The sequence below is a fragment of the Leucopleurus acutus genome (assembly GCF_964270905.1).
Source record: "Leucopleurus acutus genome assembly, chromosome: 11".
In the NCBI taxonomy this organism is placed as follows: Eukaryota; Metazoa; Chordata; class Mammalia; order Artiodactyla; family Delphinidae; genus Leucopleurus; species Leucopleurus acutus.
The window spans coordinates 36343015-36367185 of record NC_139152.1 but is presented as its reverse complement, the minus strand read 5'-3'; the positions used below and the strand labels follow the sequence as shown (position 1 = coordinate 36367185).

The 24171-nt window shown below is 37.7% G+C and overlaps 1 protein-coding gene across 3 annotated transcripts in view; it reads right to left on the bottom strand.

Annotated features, from left to right (window-relative positions):
• Positions 1–2299: 2299 nt before the first annotated feature.
• Positions 2300–24171, bottom strand: part of TMEM117 (transmembrane protein 117) — a gene marked incomplete at both ends in the record, with an annotated part of 515344 nt that continues 493472 nt past the window's right edge. For all 3 annotated transcript variants that reach the window (XM_082850801.1, XM_082850802.1, XM_082850803.1), the window contains 2 exons: positions 2300–2949; positions 14161–14290. In XM_082850801.1, the coding sequence (XP_082706927.1) occupies positions 2300–2949; positions 14161–14290 (780 nt within the window). The remainder of the gene's footprint in view (positions 2950–14160; positions 14291–24171) is intronic.

Genomic DNA, 24171 nt, shown 5'->3' with positions numbered 1-24171 from the left:
CTGCAGCGTCATAGTCCAGTGACATATGTCTCAGGATCTGAGACTAAACATGTATGGGTGAGATTTTGACTTAGATTTTATTTCATTTTCTAATCTTTAGTTGGAATAGTTGCAAAAGGAATGTGCAATACACAAAAGAGGTAGCAAAAGAAGGAGGGAGACCCACACATAGATAAAAAGGTCAAGATTGGTCTATACAATTGAATATTGGAAGCCTTTGAAGGATCAAATCTTGTTTGACTATTAAAGTGTCATCCCTGGATATTATTCTATTTGATACTAAACTCATGGAAACTTTAAAGACAAATATTCATATCAGCTGATAGCCAATTTCTCTAGTCAATCCTTTGAAATGTGTAAGCATAGTGCTCTAAGATTGGTTGGTTGGTTTGTTTTCTATCTTACTTCTGCTGACTAGAATCCTTCATTGAAGCACTTTTTCCTTAAAAGCCACATAAAGATTCTCAAATAATATTTTCATAAGGACTACATACTGATAATAACACCCACTTTCTAAATCAACTTTCATCTTCATTCTACAAGAAAATGACTTTCAGAATAAATAAAAATATAGTCCTAAGTGGCATTATTTACTTGTCGCAGAGTCAAAAGTTGAATCGTCCACTATGCAAATTTGGTCATGGTCAATGTTCCTACATGTCAGGGATAACATCATAAGTTTCTTTGTACAGAGCGGTCAGTGGGTTACTATAGTGAGCTGATCTCTGCAATTTTAGTGTCAGAGATCCTTATGATTCTAAGTACCCCATGTGTGGCTATTAAAGGTAAAATAAACAGCAGGGGTATGGTTCCAATTGCCTAGTAAACAATCATAGAAAGATGTTTATTAAAGCTGACTCTCAAGTGACAGATAAATGCACAGTTCTATTATGTATGCTAAATTTAACATGCTGCAAGCTTAAAAGCAGATAGATCAAAACAATAGAGGTTTTAAAAAATCATAAGGACAAAATACAGCTATGTCAGTATGTGACAGGAAAATAATTTTGCCTTAAAAGTGATCTTCCCCAACTCCCTCAAGGAACATGTAACCACAATTTATGGAACAAAATTAAAGCATGTTGGGAGCATTCCATTTCTTAGCCTGCTTGGCTCTGAGTTAAAAAAAAAAATTAATGAACTGTTGTTAAACTAAGATACAATTGATCTCTTCTACTATAAACAAAAAACTACAATACATAATTACTGATGCATAATTCTGATTTATTAATGTGTGATGTTTAGTTCTTAAAAAAAGAAAACAAAAACAACAAAACACACACAAAACAAGCCAGTAAACAGACTCTTTCATGCACATTCTTTTTTCTACCTTACATAGTTCCACAGCATGATTTTTTAGAGGAGTTCCCTTGCTCAGGGTTGGCATATGTTTTTCAATTTTCACTGTAAACAACCATATTTACAGAAAGATGTACAAATATTGTGAATGGTAGGCTGTGCAACCCTCACATAATTAAAACTTCAGTTTCTTGGTTTTCTAGGGCTTTGTGTAAATGCCAATAAATTTGAGAGTTCACCTAACTGTGCATCTTAACCTTTGTTCCCAAAGGTGAAGGGCAGGATTTTTAATCAGGTAGCAATTTACCTTAATTGGGAAAACATAATTAGGTATTATTATCTAATTGCAATTACTGGTTGGAGAAAGTCACATTTCACAAGTAGTGACCCATGATGGATTATCACTCTCCTATTACTGAATTCTGCATCTGTATTTGTGTTTGGCAGACAGCCAATAAAAATTCAAAGGTAATCACAATGCTTCTCTGCAGTCCAGCTGTCAAAGTCACCAACTCCGCTGCTGAATAAGAAACCGAGACATACTTCCTGAGCCACATCTTGGCTATATCTGTTTCCTGCTCAGACATCAAGTGGAGATCAAAATAATTGTATAAAAAAAACCCCATGTGAAGCAGGTTAGAGAACTGTTCCATACTTCGTTTCTGGTACAGTTAAAAAGTTTAATGTCTCAAGGCACCACTATGGTTGAACATCAGATACATGGGTAACCAGCTAATCTACTAGGCTGTAAAGTCAGTAAGTAGCTTGTACAACTGTGAAAAAGCAATCTCTAGAGGACTGTTAGATATACTGTAGGCACAGGTATCATAATACAAATAGAAAACAATGAGTCCTAGAAAAAGCATGTTGAGCACCGTTGTGGCATCATTTGTATTTCTTTACCTAACGCTATGTAAACCTTAACATTTACAAAAGGAAAGACTAACTTTTGAAAGTTACACCCAAGGTTGCTCTTTGTGCTATCCCCCAATAATCGGTTCTAGTTCGTTGGTGTACTTTTAGAAGTCGTTGGATCTGGGTCGCCTCCCCCTGTGGCGCTGGTCGATTCATTTAAGTGCGAGCTCAAGTTCTCCGACGTTAGGTGGGAAGACTTGTAGACGATCTCGTTGAAGTCAGACCTGATGCACACCAAGGGGGGGTCATTCAACGGGTCTTCCACTGAGGCCTGGGTGTTTTCTCGCGTGATTCCCATGTCCTTGCTTTGTTCTGATGGGGATTTTCTTTTCATGCGTGTGTAAGTATTGTCTTGATTCTCCATGCCTTGCTCATTTTTCAAAAACCGTCCAAAGAACCAAATGAAGAATCCAAACCACACAAAAGCTATCAGACTTGGCACAAAAGCCAGACACTTGATATCAAGGCTTGCCCCTATGAACCTGCTGTGTAAGAACATGTCTCCCTCAACATAGGTTTTATTAGTCTGAGGGTTGGTGTGATTGGACCGCCATTCCCAGGATAGCTTGGTTCTGTTCAAATCCTTTAGACTCTCTGAGTCTTTCACTGTATATATCTTCTGCCCTGGGCCAATATACTGTCCATATTCATGAGGCTTATAAAATATCTGATTCTTCCACATATTAAGATCCAAAATCAAGACGAGAAAGATAATCCCATAGTTAAACCATTTACCTGCATTAAAAAAGAAATACTGCATATTAGTCAAAGACCTATAAAACTGCAATAGAGTTTTCTCCTACAAAATGGAGATACTGGTATTATAGCATAAATTGTTAATATTTTAGACCTGCTAAAAATTTTTTGAGAGTGTTATGCTGCCATTAAGTGAATTGGCAATGGGGATTTCCTAAATGGATTCTAGGCATGTGAAAATGTAACTGTAGATCCCAGAGCCAGTAATTTATGGTAACTACACTTTTTAGATTAAGTTTCCTGGTTTTTAAGGCACCACAGTTATACTCAAATTTGGTTCCATGTAGGTTATTCTATAGAACAATTTAATTAAGGTTTAAAAACAAAGTTCTGATGAAATTCTTAAGAAAAGTCCAACGTATGATTGACTATCTCTTACAGTTTTATAATTAAGCCAGGGAAAGAAATAAATCATTTTGCAGTGCAAGCACAGCAGTATATCAATTGAATTCACATTGCTCTTTGTAGGTGACCTGTTGATTAAACCATTAGTTGATGTGATTCAGATCAATAATCCTTGAGCATTCATTTCAAGACTTTAAAAATAATTGCATCAAATTCTCATTGAACAGAATCCATTTATCAGACATATAAATATAACCATAGCTGTAGAAGACATGATTTGGAGAGACTGTAATTATTATGACTTCTTTGTAGTATTTAAAAATCTTACATAAATAAGGTATTATTTAGAGACATACTACCTAGTGAAACCTTTGCATCTTTAAATAGAAAGAATGTTGAAAAAATTTCAAGGGATACTAGATTCCATTATAATTTTTATTATAATTTATTCCAAGTTTTAGTGTGTCATAATAATATAGTAATACTCAGCTCATAGTTTTGCAAAATTATGTGATATTTATAACAGGTTCTAAAAGTTTTAGTTATAATTATATGTGTTATGTCAAAATTATTTTATTTTGTATTTAAAAATTGTGATAGTGAACATTATTAAGTTACTGCTTCACATGAGAGATAGGATCTTGGGCAAACTTCTTAAACTAAGATTGGTAAAAATGTATTTTTAAATATGTACTCCAATAGAACACATAGCTCTATAAAAATATAACTTTGTAAGGAGTTTAAGAAAGTATTTTATCATTATCATTACACATTTTTGATCTCCTATTATATGCAAGGTTGAAGAACTTTAATCTGGGGCTGGCTCCCAAACCTACTGGCTATGTGACCTTGGGTTAGTTGTTTAAATTCTCTAAACTCCAATTTCTTTACAAGCAGAAAATAACAGTACTTATTAAGCTGTTAGCATGTCATGAGATTATTAGATACTAATAAGCATAATGCCTGGTACATAATAGGAACTCAGTAATTGTTACTATTATTATCATCAAAGCCTTGCCTAAGTCACGATAATGTCTTCATTTGCATGGGAAGGTGCAACTTCTTCTCTATGAAGAGAATTTATATAAATCATATGAAGGGAAATTATAACTCTACCTGTCCTGAAATCATTCAACTATACAGGGTTTATAATATTTGTAATGGAAGCTCTTGCCTGAATGATTTATTTGGCACACCCAAACTGCAAAGTAAGATAGAACATTGGCAACTTTTCCAGAAATGCTAAAATGTTTATAACATCTGGTACCGTTAAGTTCAAACCACTCCTGCCCTCTTGAATCTTCAAAACGAAAACAGAATCAACCATACAACAAATTAAGAAAGCTCAAGCCAGAGAAATTCAAATACAAAGGTGAGCATCATTACCAAACATTTATTGTGCTCAGAATAGACTCTGTGGAGGGTACCTTAGTAGATGCTGAAGACATATGCTACTGCCTTCTAGGAAGGAACTCATCATCTTATGGGGGAAATAGGAAACAGACATCAACAGATAAATAATAATAAGAGGCCACATTTAAGAGGTGCCAAAGGAGTGATACAAACCATTAATGCTGCAGATATTGAGAAAATGGAATAAAAACTGAGGGCTAATTTCTGCAGAAAAGATTTTGCAGGAAATAGCAATTCATGTGGTCCCAGAAAGAAAAGCAAGACAGGGAACGGTTTGGAAAATGTTATGTTTCTTTCTAGTATATGCATTTTTTTTGCTGCAGATAGAATAACATACAGAAAAAGATCAGGTAATGTGGAAGAGAGGGCCTGAGGGGAGAGAGAAGGGAAAGAATGGAGAATATCATAGGAAAAAAAGGCCAACCAGAATGAGAGACAGGTGATATATAAAAGTTCAGGGATTATCATTCAGTATCTCGGAGGCACTAATTTGTAGCTTCTGTGATAGAAGCAGTTGGGGGAGGGGCTTTGGATACTTCTTTGTTGTAGAAGATCCATACTTATTCCCTTGTTGTAACCTACATGGGCTATAAAGCCAGACTGGATGGTGAGGGGAAGAGGTCCTTGGACTTGTGTGACTGACCATCACCTTCTAGACTCATAAAGGTCCCTTGGAAAAATGTGTACCCTCTCTTAGTCACTTTTATAAACTCGTGAACAGAGCAGTCCTTCATAAAGGGTCCTGTTTCCAGGGTAATGACGTCAGAAACTGAACATTAACAGCGTCGTGGAATCAGCGAGGAAAAAGAGGAATGCTCATGGAGCTTGGAGAAGGGTGCTTTCCTGGTGGGGAGAAGATGCTCAGGGAATGTTTAATAGTCAAAGGAAAAAAATAAAACCAGAGAATAAAAGTGATAGTGAATGTACAGTGATCAAACTGAAGGAACCCTGAGGATAGAAGGGGATTTTTTCCATTTTTTCAAATTATTTTCTCTACCCAAGTTGAATGGTGCTGGGTCAGTTTGACCACTAAACTGTCACACTAAAGGATTACATTATGTTGCTTCTCACATGACCTGGTGTCTGAATATTTAGATAGGATGAAGGAGACATGCATTAAGAATGTGTTGCCTGACAGGGATACCATCACCCTGCTCTAACACATCTTTACTGATTTGTGAGAGAGAGTACCATAGTGACAAAAACTGCAGGCTGGACATCAGCAGATGGAGATTTAATACTCATCTTAAATAATACAACCTTGGGTAACTTGTTTAACCTCTCCAGATCTCAGCAATTTTATTTTCAAATTGAGGAAACAGAACTAGATGCCTCCCAGTTCTATGATTCTGTCCTCTTCCCCCAAATCCTTCTACTTATTAACTATTCAATTTTTTGTTCTATGAAATGGAGAATAATACCAACATAACCACTTCAAAGGATTATTGTGAGGATAAAATGAGAGGTTATATTTAAAAGTTCTCTGAAATGTATTGTTTGCCAAAAATGTAGGGTAGTGTTATTTCTGCCATTTCTTCCTTCTACTTCTTCAATCCAGTTAATACAAGGTCTTAGTGACAGAAAAGAGAGAGAGAAGAGTGTGTAAGGATTTGTAACAAAGATATATCCTAAATGTTTCAGTTTGGACAAAACAGAATAAATTACTAAGCACTGACATTACTGGGTAGATATCACTGGACTAATTATCCAAGAGGATCCAGTGTATAGTTATATGTAAATATGCTTTCTGAATCACCATATTTAACTTGTTAAAAATCCTTAGCAACTGTAATTTGTCTACAGCTTGCAGTAGTATTAGTCCAGAGACAAGGTCTTTTATACACACAAATTTGGAAGCAGATAGATTCTTCCCTCCTCTGCAGACAGATCGTGTTGGGAGGTGGGGAAGTGCAGAGAGGAGAGAATCAACTGAAGCAGGATCCCTATTGATTTATTTCCTTTTCTCCTCTGTGAAGGTAGCATTGTCCTTCCCCCCACTGCTGTAGCCACTCAGTTGAAACTTGGAACAGCTGAAAATATAGAAGAAATGGCTCTTCTTACTTTTTGTTTGTTTCCTGCCCACCTGACATAACTTCTGGTCCATTTATCCATTTGTACAAGGAAGGATGTTCATCTTTCCCTATCATCCATTCTTCCATTTTCCTATACAGTGTTTTATTACTTTGGTAATACTCTCTCCTCTTTAAAAAACCAGTTTTCTGAGATGCAGCAAACTAGAAAGCAAAATCAGGTGGGACAACTCAACCTTAGTGTTCTTGTCTATAAAGTGAAGGAGTTGAGCCATATAATCCTTGAGATTTCTTCCCTGTCCTAAAAGTCTCTTTGATGATTCTGTGAAATAAACATCACCTAAACCTCAGTGTTTTATGATGGACCAGAAAATTCTCACCATTAGAGCAAAAAAGATGCAATACACAATTTTCAGATGCAGAAAACTTTCCTTAAAAAAAAGATTGTATATTCTGAGAAACACAGTTTGCCATAAAAAGATAACTTTGAGTCCCTGAAATGACACACATGACAAGGTATAAGACACAAAAAACAAAAGACTAAAAAAAAAAAAAAAAAAAAAGGGCTTCCCTGGTGGTGCAGTGGTTGAGAGTCCGCCTGCCGATGCAGGGGACACGGGTTCGTGCCCTGGTCCAGGAAGATCCCACATGCCGTGGAGCAGCTGGTCCCATGAGCCATGGCCGCTGAGCCTGCGCGTCCGGAGCCTGTGCTCCACAACGGGAAAGGCCACAGCAGTGAGTGGCCCGCGTACCGCAAAAAAAAAAAAAAAAAAAAAAAGACTAGAAGTGCTTCTACTGTCATTTTTCCATGTGTGTTGCTGTGAACCGACAGTCAACCATAACAAGAGGCTTGGTATTTTGGCATTTATCACATGAGAGATTTTGCATTTTCCCCTGCTGTTTCAACTACATAGCATAATGTAATCAGCAAGGAGGAAGGGTAGTAATCCATACATTATTTCTATTAATCCCCTTCTCAAAATACCTCATTGTCTCCTTTAACGAGAAATCCCTGCATGGTGTTGGTGGGATTACCTCTTTCTTGTGTTTTGTGCTTTTAATGAATCTTACTGATTGTTAAAAATGATATTACAGTGGTAGTTTTATCATTTTACTTTGTGGGAGTTTATAGAATTCTGGGCTAGTTAATTTTAAAAGAATTCTTCATTAAATATCACCCTCACTCAGCATAGGAAATGACAACAGTTTGGGGGAAAGTGCTATTTTTCCAACTAAGGAAAAAAGCTATAAGTGATGATATTTCCACCATATAATGAACCTTTCATGATTCAAATATGCAATTATAATATTTTGTAAAATCTTTTACTCAGTAGGGTTCCCAGTCAGCATTGAGGTTGAGCTGTTCTGTGAGCACCCTCTATACCAAGTGGGTGTCACCGCTAAGCCAGACTCTTGCGTCCAGTGGTCACGCTCCACAGAGCTATTTAGTATCCATTATGGGATAGCAGGAAACCATGGCCTTGAAGAAGACAACGTTCGGATAATTAAATAAATAACAGTTTGCTGTAACAGGCTTCTTGGCCGTATTCAATGTCCTCTCATTCCAGACATGATCAGTGAAAACAGTGCTCACTGAGTTAGCATCTCTTTACGTCCCCCTAGGTATTTTAGGGATATCTAGAAACCACATTAAGTGCTTGGACCATGAGGAGACCATTTAGCAAATTGAAGATAATGACTAAATAATTGATGAACTAATGAGAGTTAACTTGAGTTAATAAATTATCTCCTTAAGACTTAAAAGCAAATGAATATAGCTTCTCAAAGTACCTCTCTTGTCATTGTCATTTCCATAAGTGGGAGACTACTCCTTTAGGACATAATCCAATATGATGAATAGAGGTAGAAACTTGTGATGATAAAATGTGAAAGAAAGGGCCATGCAGTTGTACTGAATTAGATGACCCTCAAACTCTGACTTTCTTGAGATTGGGAACTGTGCCACTCATTTCCGTATTCCCTAGATCTTAGCTTAGCTTTAGACACGTTAACTCAGAAAATGTCCACTAATCATTACGTAAATGTCTGAGATACTGTGTCCAGAAAAATTTCGAGGAGTGAAGTTCTAGTCTTTCAAGTCAAATACACGTGTCGCCATGATCTGGTGAATTCCAGGATACTGCTAAAATAAAATAAAATTAAGATAAAAATAAGATAAAATCTGGAAAATTGGGAAAAACAAAATATTTGTCTCAAAGATTATATTAATTATATATTTCAAGTCTTTCTTCTGGATGTAAAGACAAATTCCTGAAAATCACGTGAGTTTTATTACAAAAATCCTCATCTATGCATAAGTGAACCCAGAATATCTCAGCCTGGACAGGACAGACCAGCTTAGGGACAGCAACGACTGACAGGCAGTGGGCAAAGCAACCATGGCCTTGAAGAAGATGAGTTTGGGACAAATAAAAAGGATTGCTGCTTTATGTAGAAGTAAACATAGTTTGCTTACATAGTACATTCCTAGAGCTTCACAAATGCGCTGAAAATGGAAATTGCTGCAGGAAAGGTTTAGAAAAGTTCATAACTGAGAGAATAGCAAGAGATCCTTGTGTACTTTGGATAAATTCACGATCCCTGGGGACTGTCATGGTGAAGGGGATGCATTGTATTTCCCTATAACAAGTCCCTTGCTAATTTTACCAGACAAAATATTCTGCTGGATGGACCACTGGCCTGCCCTCGCCAGCACTTTCCATGATCTGTTTGACACAGGAGAGCTCTTTAAAAAACAATCTTTGGGAACTCATTTGCCAGAAATCTGGCACCTATGGAAATAAAATGAAGGGGTTTTCAGCATTATTTTCCACATTCTCACCATTGTAAACACCTGTGCCCTCACGCATCTCAGGGAACTGAAATAGAACACAGATCTACAGAGGCTTGTTTACTTCTACATTTTCCATTTTTGCCGAAAGGCTTCCCATGGGTATCGTCGTGCCAGCAGTGTGAATTCTCTCCTCACAGATGCACAGGCCTCCCTTCTGGCCTTTCCCCCAACCCTCCCCTAATTTACTCAGATGATGGCCACCAATGGGACACTTCCTTTGTCTGGCTGGGATGACAGATGGCAGAGCTTCCACCGGGATTGGCATTAATAAGACTCATAGGAGCTTCCAAGACTAAATTGAGAGGCCATTCCTCTCTTGAGACTTAGTACATCACATTTTGAATCCATCTTTGCACTCACCTTATAGGTAAAAGGGAAGAGGGCAAAAGAGATAATTACACAGTTGCATTTAGCACTGACTTTTAGGAGAACAATGGACTTGGGCTGAAAGCACCAATGTGACCGAATCACTAACCATTTATCCCCTTTATTACTGAAGTCAAAATTCCCAGAAAAAAATATTTTAATACACCCTTGGATAGAGATGATTTATTTTTTATAAGCTGTAGCCCAGCTTATAAACTGAAAGCTCAGACATACTGCAGCAAACCATCTGTCAAGGGGGATCCAGATGAGCTAAACAGATGCAACAATTCAAGTTATTTCTGACATGCATAAATAAAACAAGCTAGGAATCAGGATTAAAAAATACTCAAATCATAAAGGCTTTTAGAATGTCAATGGGAACTCATCAGTGTCGGATAACCGTCTACATACAGAGCATTTCATTGGGAGAGAGATTTTTTTATTTTCATTCTTAGATTTCTCTTTCTTGAGGACTCAGCACAGTAAATAACAGGAAAGAACTCAGAATAGTGGGAAAGTAATTTGAGAGCCCTCTCTCAGGCTACCTAATGTTTGTGAATTAAATAGGAAAGCTAGATTCTGGAGGGATGAAAGGAAAAGCTTTAGGTAAAAATACTGAGAGCTTATTGAGTGCTTACTTCATGGCAGGCAGTGTTTTAAGTGCCTTGTACATATTAATTAATTTCATTCTCACTGCAATCCTATGGGATAAGTACCATTACTGTCCCCATTTAACAGATGAGAAAACTGAACCTCTAAGAGGTTAAAGAGCTTGACAAGGGCCCTGCCACCAGTTAGTAGCAGGGCTGGAACCTATGCACCAAGTCTTTACATTCCAGTGCCTCAGCATGCACTGAACATCTTTTCTAGATCACAGAGAAATAATAGTTGAGACCATCAAGCCATCCTTGACCCTGGGAGAACCCCAGCCATCGTTGTCTAGGCTCTTCTGGTGCAGAACAAACACAGACAGAGAAAGCAATAGACAGGGCTATCTGGAGGTCTGCAGGATCCCTTCCTAGCCCTGGCTCCAGCTTCTTCTGGACCTTTTCCCTGGTCATGCTCTGCTTTGGGACCTCCTCTGTTGGCCCCAGCTCTGAACTTTCGAGCTTCTGTCAGGCCCCTACCATGTGCCTTTCTCACTGGCTACCCCATTTCTATTGAATTTGCATTCTGCACCTTAGCTTTTGTTTTAAGAAGTGCATAGAAAATAAATAAAAGCTGAGATGAGAGGAATTCTAACTATAGAAAATGTTTCTCAGTAGCAGTGTTTCTCAAAGTGTGGTTCTCTGGCTGCCTGCATAGGCAGCATTGGTGGTGCTTCAGAGGATGGCAGATTCTGGGCTCCACCTCCTACCTCAGGCATCTGACTCTGGGTGTGTGGCTGATAGACCTTTCATACAAGCTCTTCAGGTGATTCTCATACACATAAAGTTTGAGAAACATAGACGGATATAGAGGGTTTCACGCTTAATACTCCCAGGGGTGATTTGCTAAACAAGGAAAGCATTAGGGTCTCTTTACAAAAAGAAGCAGAACTTGAAGGAACCTATCAAGCTAGCGTTTGTAGTTCACTTGGAAATTTGTGGGCTACCAACGATTGAGCATGTTAAAATACATGTAGCCCTGTGTTTGGGGGATTTTACCTGGGTTTGCCCAGAAACAACTATCTTACAACACCAGATAAAGTCAAAGGCCTTTCAGGGGAGATGGGTGATACTCCAGAGTGGCTTCAGCAACCTCTTCACCAATTCACAGAACAAAGAGAGCAGCAGAACAAAACAAGAGGGGAAAGTTCTTTTTTCAGCCTCCAAACCTGTCACCATTTCCCTAGAAAATTTTATCTTGGATCTGGGGAAGCACACGACCATCTTACCACAAACTGGCTTTAAATAGTTTATGGTGGAGCCCTTCACCCCAAAACCCACATGTATCCTATCTTATTTTGAATTTAAGCCCCTTGAAAGCCTCCCTAGTAAGTCCAGATACCCAATCATTTGCATGGCTCTTCTCAGGGAGACAGTCTGACCTCACCGGTGTCCTCTCAATCAGAAAGGAGCAGTTCTCAATGGTCAGCATCACCCAGGGCAGCTTTACAAAAGTCCCATTCCTTGGCCTTTGCCCAGACCTACTGGGTTGGGACCACTAGGAATGGGGCCCAACAATCTGTATATTTATAAAATTCCTGGATGATATGATAATCAGCATAATTTGGCAAATACTACCCCAAAGCCTTACTTATAATACATTTCCATCTTCTGGAAAACTTTATTAATGTGAAGTCTCTATTGCAAAAACTTAGCTAGCCTTTCCTCCTTTTACATTTTTAGAAAATAATACTTGGTGGGATGAATGTTTTAGTTCAAAGGCACAGGAGGCTTTACCTTGAAAGTAATGATGCTGAATCATCAGAGATTCCTGTGTGCCTGGCTCCCTTCCCAGACACTGAATACAAGTTTTAGTTGTAATTTTGTATTCATATTCTTAAGTAAAGCATTCCAAATTGTGTAAGCTTTGGGAACCACAAAACCTACCCCTGCCCCTGTCTATAAATGGCAGCATATATGACAAAGCTATGCAAAAGCGACCGAAATTAAATATTTTAACAGCTTTATTTTTCTTTCTGGTCGGTGGATTTTCTGAGTCTTCCTCCATTACCCCCTTTTTTAAACCTGATATTTTGCACTCAAACAGTATATTTTTGATAAGGCTTCTGATATTCAGTCAGAGACAATATTAGCGCCACGATGGTCTGAGACAAGAGCTGATAGCAAGAACAGATGGTCCCGTCAAAAGCCCACCCAAAGGGATATGATGATACCACATGTGTCATAGCTGTTTTAGAAGTCGGAGAGGGTAGCATGCTGCAGAGATTAAGTGGGGACTCTGAAACCACACTATGTGACCTGAACTCAAATTGATTGATTTACCCAGTGAATTTAATAGAAGAGCCTCATTCATTTTGAATAGGAAAAGAAACCTGCTGCATCTTCCCTATTCATGAGCTCATTCTCCAATTTAGGAAGGTTGCCTCATGCTCAAAGCAAAAAACAGCCTTCAAGTTGAGCAAAGGTTTTTTGCAGTACTCAGATGTTCACGTTTTCTGCGCTCAGGCTATTTTTATTCGGCAGCACAGACGGTCGTGTAAGCACAGATTTCTTCAGCAGTTTTTATTATAGCAGGTGTGGGATCCTAGGCCATTGTCCTTAAAACACACACACATTCATTACCTGCATTTGAACAGCTTGAGAACTAATGCCATTCTCTCTTTGTGAACATTCAGCTGACTGCTTCTTGTTACAAAGAGAAGAAGAGGTACAAAATGAAGCTCTGGGAAGCCTTGTTTAGATGAGAATGACTGAGTTGTCATGGAAGAAGATTATAATAAATCATATTCGAGCTACTTCAAGAGCAGGACACATCTGAAAATGGAATAATCTGAGGTTCCACAAGAGAATCGCCTGAGACAAACATGAGCCCTGCCATAGCAATAAGTTTTACTCAATCAAATGAGAAGCGGCCCAACTCCCTAAAGGCACATGGTCTGATTGGAGCTCTAGGGTACCACTGTTTTGATCTCAGAAGCAAATGAAGAACAAAGCATAAAGAGTATTCATGGCAAAAAAATATACTGAGCTGTATGTTGTGAAAAAGAAACCCACCTAATGAACAAAACCGAGGTGTAGTGGTCTATGGAGTGTGGCAGAGATAGCAAACAATCCATACAAAGATATGACTCATCTCTGATACTCCTAGGCTAGAACATGAGACCTGACATCACAAGTGGCTGCCCAATGGGGGACCATATCTCTCTGCTCTCCTCAACTCTACGTGGGGCTATCTCACTAGTTATTCCCCATGGAATGTGCGTGGAGGTGACATGTTTTATTTCCAGGCCAGGGGGTTAAGAAACAGGCAAACCCTCTTAGTCATTTTCCCCATTCTCATTATTCCCATTTGCTCACTGGATGTTGAAGTTGAAATTGTTAAAGTCACCAGGAATCTAAGTCCCAGAATGATGGTCCACAGCCCCTTGCTGATCTGGAACCGCCTTGCACTGTTACGTGAGTAAAATAAAACCGTATTCCTGTAGGCCTCTAAAATGTTACCATTTGCTTTGCCTTTTATAGCAGCTAGCATGACTCTAACTAGGAGACAATCAAATTGTGTTCAAAATTATACCTGTTATGTGAATACGATATTCCTCCTTGAAGATCTTCTGGAAGAAAGGAATCTTGAACTGCATGTGAGGCGTGTGCAAACCAGGAAGATTTACATCGACGTCTCCCATGAAATGTGGGAATTCCCAGTCCTGCCAGAGAAAATCAACATGAAAACATATCTGTGATTTGTTTCATTCCTAAGCAGATAAACACCAAAAATTGACTTTTTATAAGCACCTATTGTAAAATCATTTAAATGCAGCTAGCTGTTGGGTGTATCTGTTTTGTTCTGTGATGGTTGTTTTATGTACATTAGGTAGCGGTATGCAAACAAAATCAAAATTAAGTCATAACTTATATCCTTAGATTGTCTCTTTAATGTGATAATAAGAAACCAATGCAGATTTGATGTGCATCAATACATGTTTCTGTCTTTCTTTCTGGAGACCTGGTCTTAAATTTTTATAGGAAGGAAGTGATCCATATTTTTAAAATAAGGGTTAATTTAGTTATATTTTGTTCCACTACTTAAAAAAAATAAGAACCTTATAACAGCATATTTGTGTAAGAAGACAAAGTAAATAGGATCTAATTCACTTAACCGAGTTCCTTAATTCACATCAAGGGAGCTTTATTAATCATCTCTGCTAGCAACTATATGGAATGGAAAAATGCCAAAGACTCCTGTCCTACCCTCTTGCAATTTAGCATCAATTTGAACCAAACGATGGAGGGCCTGACATACTAGCTTGTGAGATGAACAGTGAATTAATTCCCAAATTGTCATTAGTTATTTCCTTCTTTTCAAGGCAAAATCAGGTGGGATGACTCTCCGTCTCATAAGGAAGGAAAACAGATGCAAATGAAGATATTTTTAGGTGTCTCATCTGCTCTTGGTTTTTGGATAGAGGTACCAAATTAAAGTTCATAACTAGCATGTGAAGAAGAAATACACTAAATGATGAAGAAACCTTTAAGCTGAATCCATATTTTTATTTCTAGTAATGAAATGATCATTAATTAACAGTCCTATACTTAAAGAATATTTTTTAAAAACTTGGATATGAAAAAATAATAAACAAAATATTAATTTAAGATTTCAATCTGCTACCTCAATATAAAAAACTTATTTTTTTCCAAGATTTCTATATATGCAGCTAATAGAGGTGTGTTGATAATAGTGTGCCTGAACATTTTAGGAGTTTCCATGTCCATTCCACTCCCCTCTTTGGTAAAAATTCTGATTAAGGCAGAATAGACCTTAAAGGAAAGGCGAGTATGTGAGTGGTGGTAACCAGGAAAGTTTTCAATGTCTATTAATTTCTTGATCAATGGATCACTTTAAACCACTAATAAGAAATAAATATATAAGAAGAAAATGATGCATTATCATCCCTTTCTATTGGTGTGTACGCAAATTTCTTGTTGGTCTCGCCTCTCCTGGTTTTTCAGATTTCAGCAGCAAATAGACATGTAATTTTGGAAATTCAGAAAACCCAAAGCATTGGAGCCGAATGAATTTGGTACATTTTGATCTAAAATATTAGTAGGAAATGGATTGGTAATAATACTTGTGAATGATTGCATTTTATTAAAGTGCATTTGATTTTGTTTTTTTCCCCCACTGATAATATCTTGTTCTTTCTATGTTACTTGAAAGACTCTTGCAAGAGAATTGAAAATGAATTTAGTCTTTTATTAAAATATAACTGACATCTGCCATAAAAAAATTATGCTTGGCAATGGTAACCAGAGAATATTTCACTAGCCCTGGATAAAAAACACAGAGCATGATCAATAGAGAAATTCTCTCTCTTATTTCTTGGTGTAAGTAGGAGTTTAGGATTAACAGATACACACTATTATCTATATAAAATAGATACACAATAATGACCTACTGTAGGCACAGGGAACTATATTCATTACCTTGTAATAACCTATGATGGAAAAGAACCCGAAAAAGAATACCTATATCTGTATCTCTTTCTATATATATATATCTGAATCACTTTTCTGTACACCTGAAACTGACACAACATTGTAAATCAACTACACTTCAATTTTTTTAAAAAAAAGTTTAAAAAAAAAGGAAGAAAATACTTCTTGGTAGTAATTCGGCAAGTGTACTTAGGGTGCCTTCTTTTGGAAAGATGTTCTTAGACTGTTATCATTTAGCTTTTCATTTCATGAAATGAAAGCTTTCTACTGGGTATGAAATCGATTTTAGTTTGAAAGTAATCTCTAGAGATTTCTTGTAGACTGGGATCAAAATTTCATTTCCCCCCAAATTGTTCCTCAATTATTTCCCACCTGTACTTGGAGATAGAAAGATGAATTAAGGAAATGGAAAGTAGGGGAAAGAGAAGAGAAAGTCTTGCTCTTCATCTAGAAGAAGGCATTACTTGTCCTTTTATTTTTTTAAAGAAAGGATCAAGGCAGGGATTTAGGCGGAAAGTGTGAGAAAAGTATCTTATGCCATCTAATAAATTAAAAACAAAGAGAACTACTAAAAGAGATGATACGTAAATTCTCTTAGATTCCCTCCTTATACATTATTTTTTATAATGACCAGATTTTGGTTTTCAAAACTGTCTTCCTTAGTCTTCTAACTCCCTACCCCCATTCTCTCTCTGGTACTCTGATTTCTGTAGTTCAGTTCCTACTCTGTATATTTCTGCAGACTCGTTGAATCAGCATAAACTTTGACCTTGACTTAGAATGGGATGATAATAATAATCATTGCTGGGACTTCCCTGGCGGGCCAGTGGTTAAGGCTTCACCTTCCAGTGCAGGGGGTGTGAGTTCAATCCCTGGTCAGGGAGCTAAGATCCCCACATGCCTCACTGCCAAAAAACCAAAACATAAAACAGAAGCAATATTGTAACAAATTCAATAAAGACTTTAAAAATGGTTCACATCAAAAAAGTCTTCAAAAAAATAATAACCGTTGCTACCACTTGCAATATGTTTTAGACTCATCTTAATGGGGGCATCTGAGGGTGGTGATACCCCAAGTATTTATTTATAGGAGATAGAAGAGGAGAGAGGATGATATTCTGAGTCCCCATCTTCATCTGTCAACCTTACAGGCTTCTTGTGAGGATGAGACAATGCCTGGACAGCAATTAGCACACTGCTGGAGACAGATGGAAGAGACAGAGACAAGCCAGCAAGCAAGGTTGATTTCTGAGCATGATTCCAAGGTCAGGGTTATCCTGAGAGTGAAGCAGAGGAAACAGATAGGTCTGTTTTCAGGAGGATCGCATCCAGGGCTGCCTCAAGGTCCAGATGAAAAAGGAAAACAGCCATCTTCTCCTTTCTGCCCTCATCCATGGCACAGCACTGGCCTCCTGAGGTCTCTGATGGGACTTGGGTCAGAGCTGAGTCCTCCCAGAGGGCACCAGGAGCGGGACCATAGAGAAGGGCACCTCTCTCAAAGAGATGCATGAGGTGGCTTCAAAGAAGGATAGAAGAACAGGAGCAAATTGTGGGTCACTGTGGCGACACACAAATAACTGTGGGGGACTTGCAGTGTGGTGGGGCTGGCACTGCTACTGTGTAGGCGGGAGCTGGTAAACCAGCAACATGAGAGGCTAAAGGAAACCTGCGGATGCTTGCGGTATAAAGTATCGAGCACTGGCAGTGTTCTAGCATCATCCTAAGCTACAGAGTTACATTACATACAAAATCATCCCCAAATGTTGCTATTATTAACCCATTTTATGCATGAGAAGAATTTGCCTCACAAAGGTTGAATTGTCACAAAATAATGTAGCTGTCATGTGGCAGAGCCCGGGCCAAAGAATACATACTTTCTGTTGGGACACGCAGGCTCTAACCATGAAAAGTGACAACCCTTTTTGTTTTTGACTGAGTAATGGAATTATTTGTACCTGCTGTACCTGTTCTAATAGAGAATCTTTGATGACACTCATCATCTGCTCATCTCTCACCCAAAGTCAGTTCCATGAGGGGCTTTAAACTATCCCTCCCTGCCACCACATAAGGTTCTCATATTTTATCCGACCCTAATTTGAACAAGAAGACCAACTGTAAATTTTTCTCCACTAAGCAACTGCCTCAGGATAGTTGGTTTCCAATCAGACTGCTGAGTAGGGAGATTTGACAAACGGGAGATTACTAGAAACTACTGAGATTCTCTTGGCATGAAATCTATGTATGTATAGTAGTTTCATGCACAGATTGTATGTACATGTTATGAGAGCCATGGCTTCCTTTCCTTCTGCATACTTTTTTTTTTAACATTTTTACTGGAGTATAATTGCTTTATAATGGTATGTTAGTTTCTGCTTTATAACAAAATGAATCAGCTATACATATACATATATCCCCATATCTCCCCCTTCTTTCATCTCCCTCCCACCCTCCTTATCCCACGCCTCTAGGTGGTCACAAAGCACCAAGCTGATCTCCCTGTGCTATGTGGCTGCTTCCCACTAGCTATCTATTTCACATTTGGTAGTGTATATATGTCCATGCCACTCTCTCATTTGGTCCCAGCTTACCCTTCCCCCACTCCGTGTCCTCAAGCCCATTCTCTACAGCTGCGTCTTTATTCCTGTCCTGCCCCTAGGTCCTTCTGAACCATTTTTTGTTTTTTTTTATTAGATTCCATATATATGTGTTAGTATACGGTATTTGTTTTTCTCTTTCTGACTTATTTCACTCAGCATGATAGACTCTAGGTCCATCCACCTCACTACAAATAAATCAATTTCGTTTCTTTTTATGGCTGAGTAATATTCCATTGTATATATGTGCCACATCTTCTTTACCCATTCAGTTGTTGATGGACACTTAGGTTGCTTCCATGTCCTGACTACTATAAATAGAGCTGCAAAATAAATGGTGATACATGACTCTTTTTGAATTATGGTTTTCTCAGAGTATATGCCCAGTAGTGGGATTGATGGGTCATATGGTAGTTCTATTTATAGTTTTTTAAGGAACCTCCATACTGTTCTCCATAGTGGCTGTATCAGTTTACATACCCATCAACAGTGCAAGAGGGTTCCCATTTCTCCACACCCTCTCCAACATTTATTGCATGTAGACTTTTTGATGATGGCCATTCTGACTGGTGTGAGGTGACACCTCATTGAAGTTTTGATTTGCATTTCTCTAATGATTAATGATGTTGAGCATTCTTTCATGTGTTTGTTGGCAAACTGTATATCCTCTTTGAAGAAAAGTCTGTTTAGGTCTTCTGCCCATTTTTGGATTGGGTTGTTTATTTTTTTAATATTGAGCTGCATGAGCTGCTTGTAAATTTTGGAGATTAATCCTTTGTCAGTTGCTTCATTTGCAAATACTTTCTCCCATTCTGAGGGTTGTCTTTTCATCTTGTTTATGGTTTCCTTTGCTGTGCAAAAGCTTTTAAGTTTCATTAGGTCCCATTTGTTTATTTTTGTTTGTATTTCCATTTCTCTAGGAGATGGGTCAAAAAGGATCTTGCTGTGATTTATGTCATAGAGTGTTCTGCCTATGTTTTCCTTTAAGAGTTTTAGAGTGTCTGGTCTTATATTTAGGTCTTTAATCTGTTTTGAGTTTACTCTTGTGTATGGTGTTAGGGAGTGTTCTAATGTCATTCTTTTACATGTAGTTGTCCAGTTTTCCCAGCACCAGTTATTGAAGAGGCTGTCTTCTCCCCATTGTATATTCTTGCCTCCTTTATCAAAAATAAGGTGACAGTATGTGCTATCTGGGCTTTCTATCCTGTTCCATTGATCTATATTTCTTTTTTTGTACCACTACCATACTGTCTTGGTTACTTTAGCATTTGTACTGTAGTCTGAAGTCTGGGAACCTGATTCCTCCAGATATGTTTTTCTTTCTCAAGATTGCTTTGGCTATTCGGGGTCTCTTGTGTTTCCATACAAATTGCAAAATTTTTGTTTCTAGTTCCGTGAAAAATGCCAGTGGTAGTTTGAAAGGGATTGCATTGAATCTGCAGACTGGTTTGGATAGTATAGTCATTTTCAAAATGTTGATTCTTCCAATCCAAGAACATGGTATATCTTCTCCATCTGTTTGTATTAGCTTTAATTTCTTTCATCAGTGTATTATAGTTTTCTGCATACAGGTCTTTTGTCTCCTTAGGTAGGTTTATTCCTAGGTATTTGATTCTTTTTGTTTCAATGGTAAATGGGAGTGTTTCCTTAATCTCTCTTTCAGATTTTTCATCATTAGTGTATAGGAATGCAAGAGATTTTTGTGCATTAATTTTGTATCCTGCTAGTTTACCAAATTCATTGATTAGCTCTAGTAGTTTTCTGGTAGCATCTTTAGGATTCTCTATGTATACTATCATGTCATCTGCAAACAGTGACAACTTTACTTCTTCTTTTCTGATTTGGATTCCTTTTATTTCTTTTTCTTCTCTGATTGCCATGGCAAAAACTTCCAGAACTATGTTGAATGATAGTGGTGAGAGTGGACAACCTTGTCTTTCTCCTGATCTTAGAGGAAATGGCTTCAGTTTTTCACCATTGAGAACAATGTTGGCTGTGGGTTTGTCATATATGGCCTTTATTATGTTGAGGTAAGTTCCCTCTATGCCGACTTTCTGGAGGGTTTTTATCATAAATGGGTGGTGAACTTGGCCAAAAGATTCTTCTACATCTATTAAGGTGAACATATGGCTTTTTTCATTCAGTTTGTTAATATGGTGTATCACATTGATTTGTGTATATTGAAGAACCCTTGCATACCTGGGATAAACCCCACTTGATCATGGTGTATCAACTATTTAATGTGCTGTTGGAGTCCATTTGTTAGTATTTTTTTGAGGATTATTGCATGGTTGTGCATCAGTAATATTGGCCTGTAGTTTTCTTTCTTTGTGACATCTTTGCCTGGTTTTGGTATCATGGCGATGGTGGCCTCGTAGAATGAGTTTGGGAGTGTTCCTCTCTCTGCTATATTTTGGAAGGGTTTGAGAAGGATAGGTGTTAGCTCTTCTCTAAATGTTTGATAGAATTCACCTCTGAAGCCATCTTGTCCTGGGCTTTTGTTTGTTGGAAGATTTTTAATCACAGTCTCAAATTCAGTGCTTGTAATTGGTCTGTTTCTATTTTCTAGGTCTTCCTGGCTCAGTCTCAGAAGGTTGTGATTTTCTAAGAATTTCTCCATTTCTTCCAGGTTGTCCATTTTATTGGCATAGAGTTGCTTGTAGTAATCTCTCATGATCCTTTGTATTTCTGCAGTGTAAGTTGTTACTTCTCCTTTTTCATTTCTAATTCTATTGTTTTGAGTTTTCCCCCTTTTTTTCTTGATGAGTCTGGCTAATGGTTTATCAATTTTGTTCATCTTCTGAAAGAACAAGCTTTTAATTTATTGATCTTTGCTATCGTGTGTTTCATTGCTTTTTCATGTATTTCTAATCTGATCTTTATTATTTCTTTCCTTCTGCTAACTTTGGGGGTTTTTTGTTCTTCTTTCTCTAACTGATTTAAGTGTAAGGTTAGGTTGTTTATTTGAGATGTTTCTTGTTTCTTGAGGTAGGATTGTATTGCTATAAACTTCCCTCTTAGAACTGCTTTTGCTGCATCCCATAGGTTTTGGGTCATTGTGTTTTCACTGTCATTTGTTTCTAGGTATTTTTTGATTTCCTCTTTGATTTCTTCAGTGATTTCTTGGTTATTTAATAGTGTATTGTTTAGCCTCCATGTGTTTGTATTTTTTACAGATTTTTTCCTGTAATTCATATCTAGTCCTATAGCATTGTGGTCAGAATAGATACTTGGTATGATTTCAATTTTCTTAAATTTACCAAGGCTTGATTTGTGATCCAAGATATGATCTATCCTGGAGAATGTTCCATGAGCACTTGAGAAGAAAGTGTATTCTGGTGTTTTTGGATGGGATGTCCTATAAATATCAATTAGTCCATCTTGTTTAATGTATCATTTAAAGCTTGTGTTTCCATATTTATTTTCATTATGGATGATCTGTCCATTGATGAAAGTGGGGTGTTAAAGTCCCCTACTATCATAGTGTTGCTGTTGATTTCCCCTTTTATGGCTGTTAGCATTTTCCTTATGTATTGAGGTACTCTTATGTTGGGTGCATAAATATTTATGTGTTATATCTTCCTCTTGGATTGGTCCCTTGATCATTATGTAGTGTCCTTCTCTGTCTCTTGTAATAGTCTTTATTTTAAAGTCTATTTTGTCTGATACGAGAATTGCTACTCCAGCTTTCTTTTGGTTTCCATTTGCATGGAATATCTTTTTCCATCACCTCACTTTCAGTCTGGATGTGTCCTACGTCTGAAGTAGGTCTCTTGTAGACAGCATATATACAGGTCTTGTTTTTGTATCCATTCAGCCAGTCTATGTCTTTTGGTTGGAGCACTGAATCCATTTACATTTGAGGTAGTTATTGATATGTATGTTCCTATTACCATTTTCTTAATTGTGTTGGGTTTGTTATTGTAGGTCTTTTCCTTCTCTTGTGTTTTCTGCCTAGAGAAGTTCCTTTAGCATTTGTTGTAAAGCTGGATTGGTGGTGTTTAATTCTCTTAGCTTTTGCTTGTCTGTAAAGGTTTTAATTTCTCCATCAAATCTGAATGAGATCCTTGATGGGTAGAGTAATTTTGGTTGTAGGTTTTTCCCTTTCATCACTTTAAACATGTCCTGCCACTCCCTTCTGGCTTGCAGAGTTTCTTCTGAAAGATCCGCTGTTAACCTTATGGGAATTCCCTTGTATGTTATTTGTTGTTTTTCTCTTGCTGTTTTTAATATTTTTTCTTTGTATTTAATTTTTTATAGTTTGATTAATATGTGTCTTTGGCATGTTTCTCCTTGGATTTACCCTGTATGGGACTCTCTACGCTTCTTGGACTTGACTATTTCCTTTCCCATATTAAGGAAGTTTTCAACTATAATCTGTTCAAGTATTTTCTCAGTCCCTTTCATTTTCTCTTCTTCTTCTGGACCCCTATAATTCAAATGGTGGTGATTTTAATGCTGTCCTAGAGGTCTCTAAGACTGTCCTCAATTCTTTTCATTCTTTTTTCTTTATTCTGCTCTGCGGTAGTTATTTCCACTATTTTATATTCTAGGTCACTTATCTGTTTTTCTGCCTCGGTTATTCTGCTATTGATCCCTTCTAGAGAATTTTTAATTTCATTTATTGTGTTTGCTCTTTAGTTCTTCTAGGTCCTTGTTAATCGTTTCTTTTATTTTCTCCATTCTATTTTCAAGATTTTGGATCATCTTTACTATCATTACTATGAATTATTTTTCAGGTCGAATGCCTATTTCCTCTTCATTTGTTTCGTCTGGTGGGTTTTTACTTTGCTCCTTCATCTGCTGTGTGTTTTTCTGTCTTTTCATTTTGCTTCACTTACTGTGTTTGGGGTCTCCTTTTCACAGGCTGCAGGTTCGTAGTTCCCATTGTTTGGTGTCTGCCCCCAGTGGGTAAGTTTGGTTCAGTGGGTTGTGTAGGCTTCTTGGTGGAGGGGACTGGTGCCTGTGTTCTGGTGGATGAAACTGGATCTTGTCCTTCTGGTGGGCAGGACCACGTTCGGTGGTGTGTTTTCGGGGTGTCTGTGACCTTATGATTTTAGGTAGCCTCTCTGCTAATGGGTGGGGCTGTGTTCCTCTCTTGCTAGTTGTTTGGCCTAGGGTGTGCAGCATTGTAGCTTGCTGGTTGTTGAGTGGAGCTGGGTCTTAGCTTTGAGATGGAGATTTCTGGGAGAGCTTTCGCCATTTGATATTACATGGAGCCGGGAGGTCTCTGATGGACCAATGTCCTGAACTCAGCTCTCCCACCTCAGAGGCACAGGCCTGACACCTGGCTGGAGCACCAAGACCCATGGCTCGGAAGAAAAGAGAGAAAAAAAAGAAAGAAAAAAATAAAATAAAATAGTTATTAGAATAAAAAGTTATTGAAAATAATAAAAAATTAAAAATAATAAAAAGAAAGACAGAAAGAAGAGAGCAACGGAAACAAAAAAACAAATCCACCAGTGACAACAAGTGCTAAAAGCTATACTAAAAAAAAG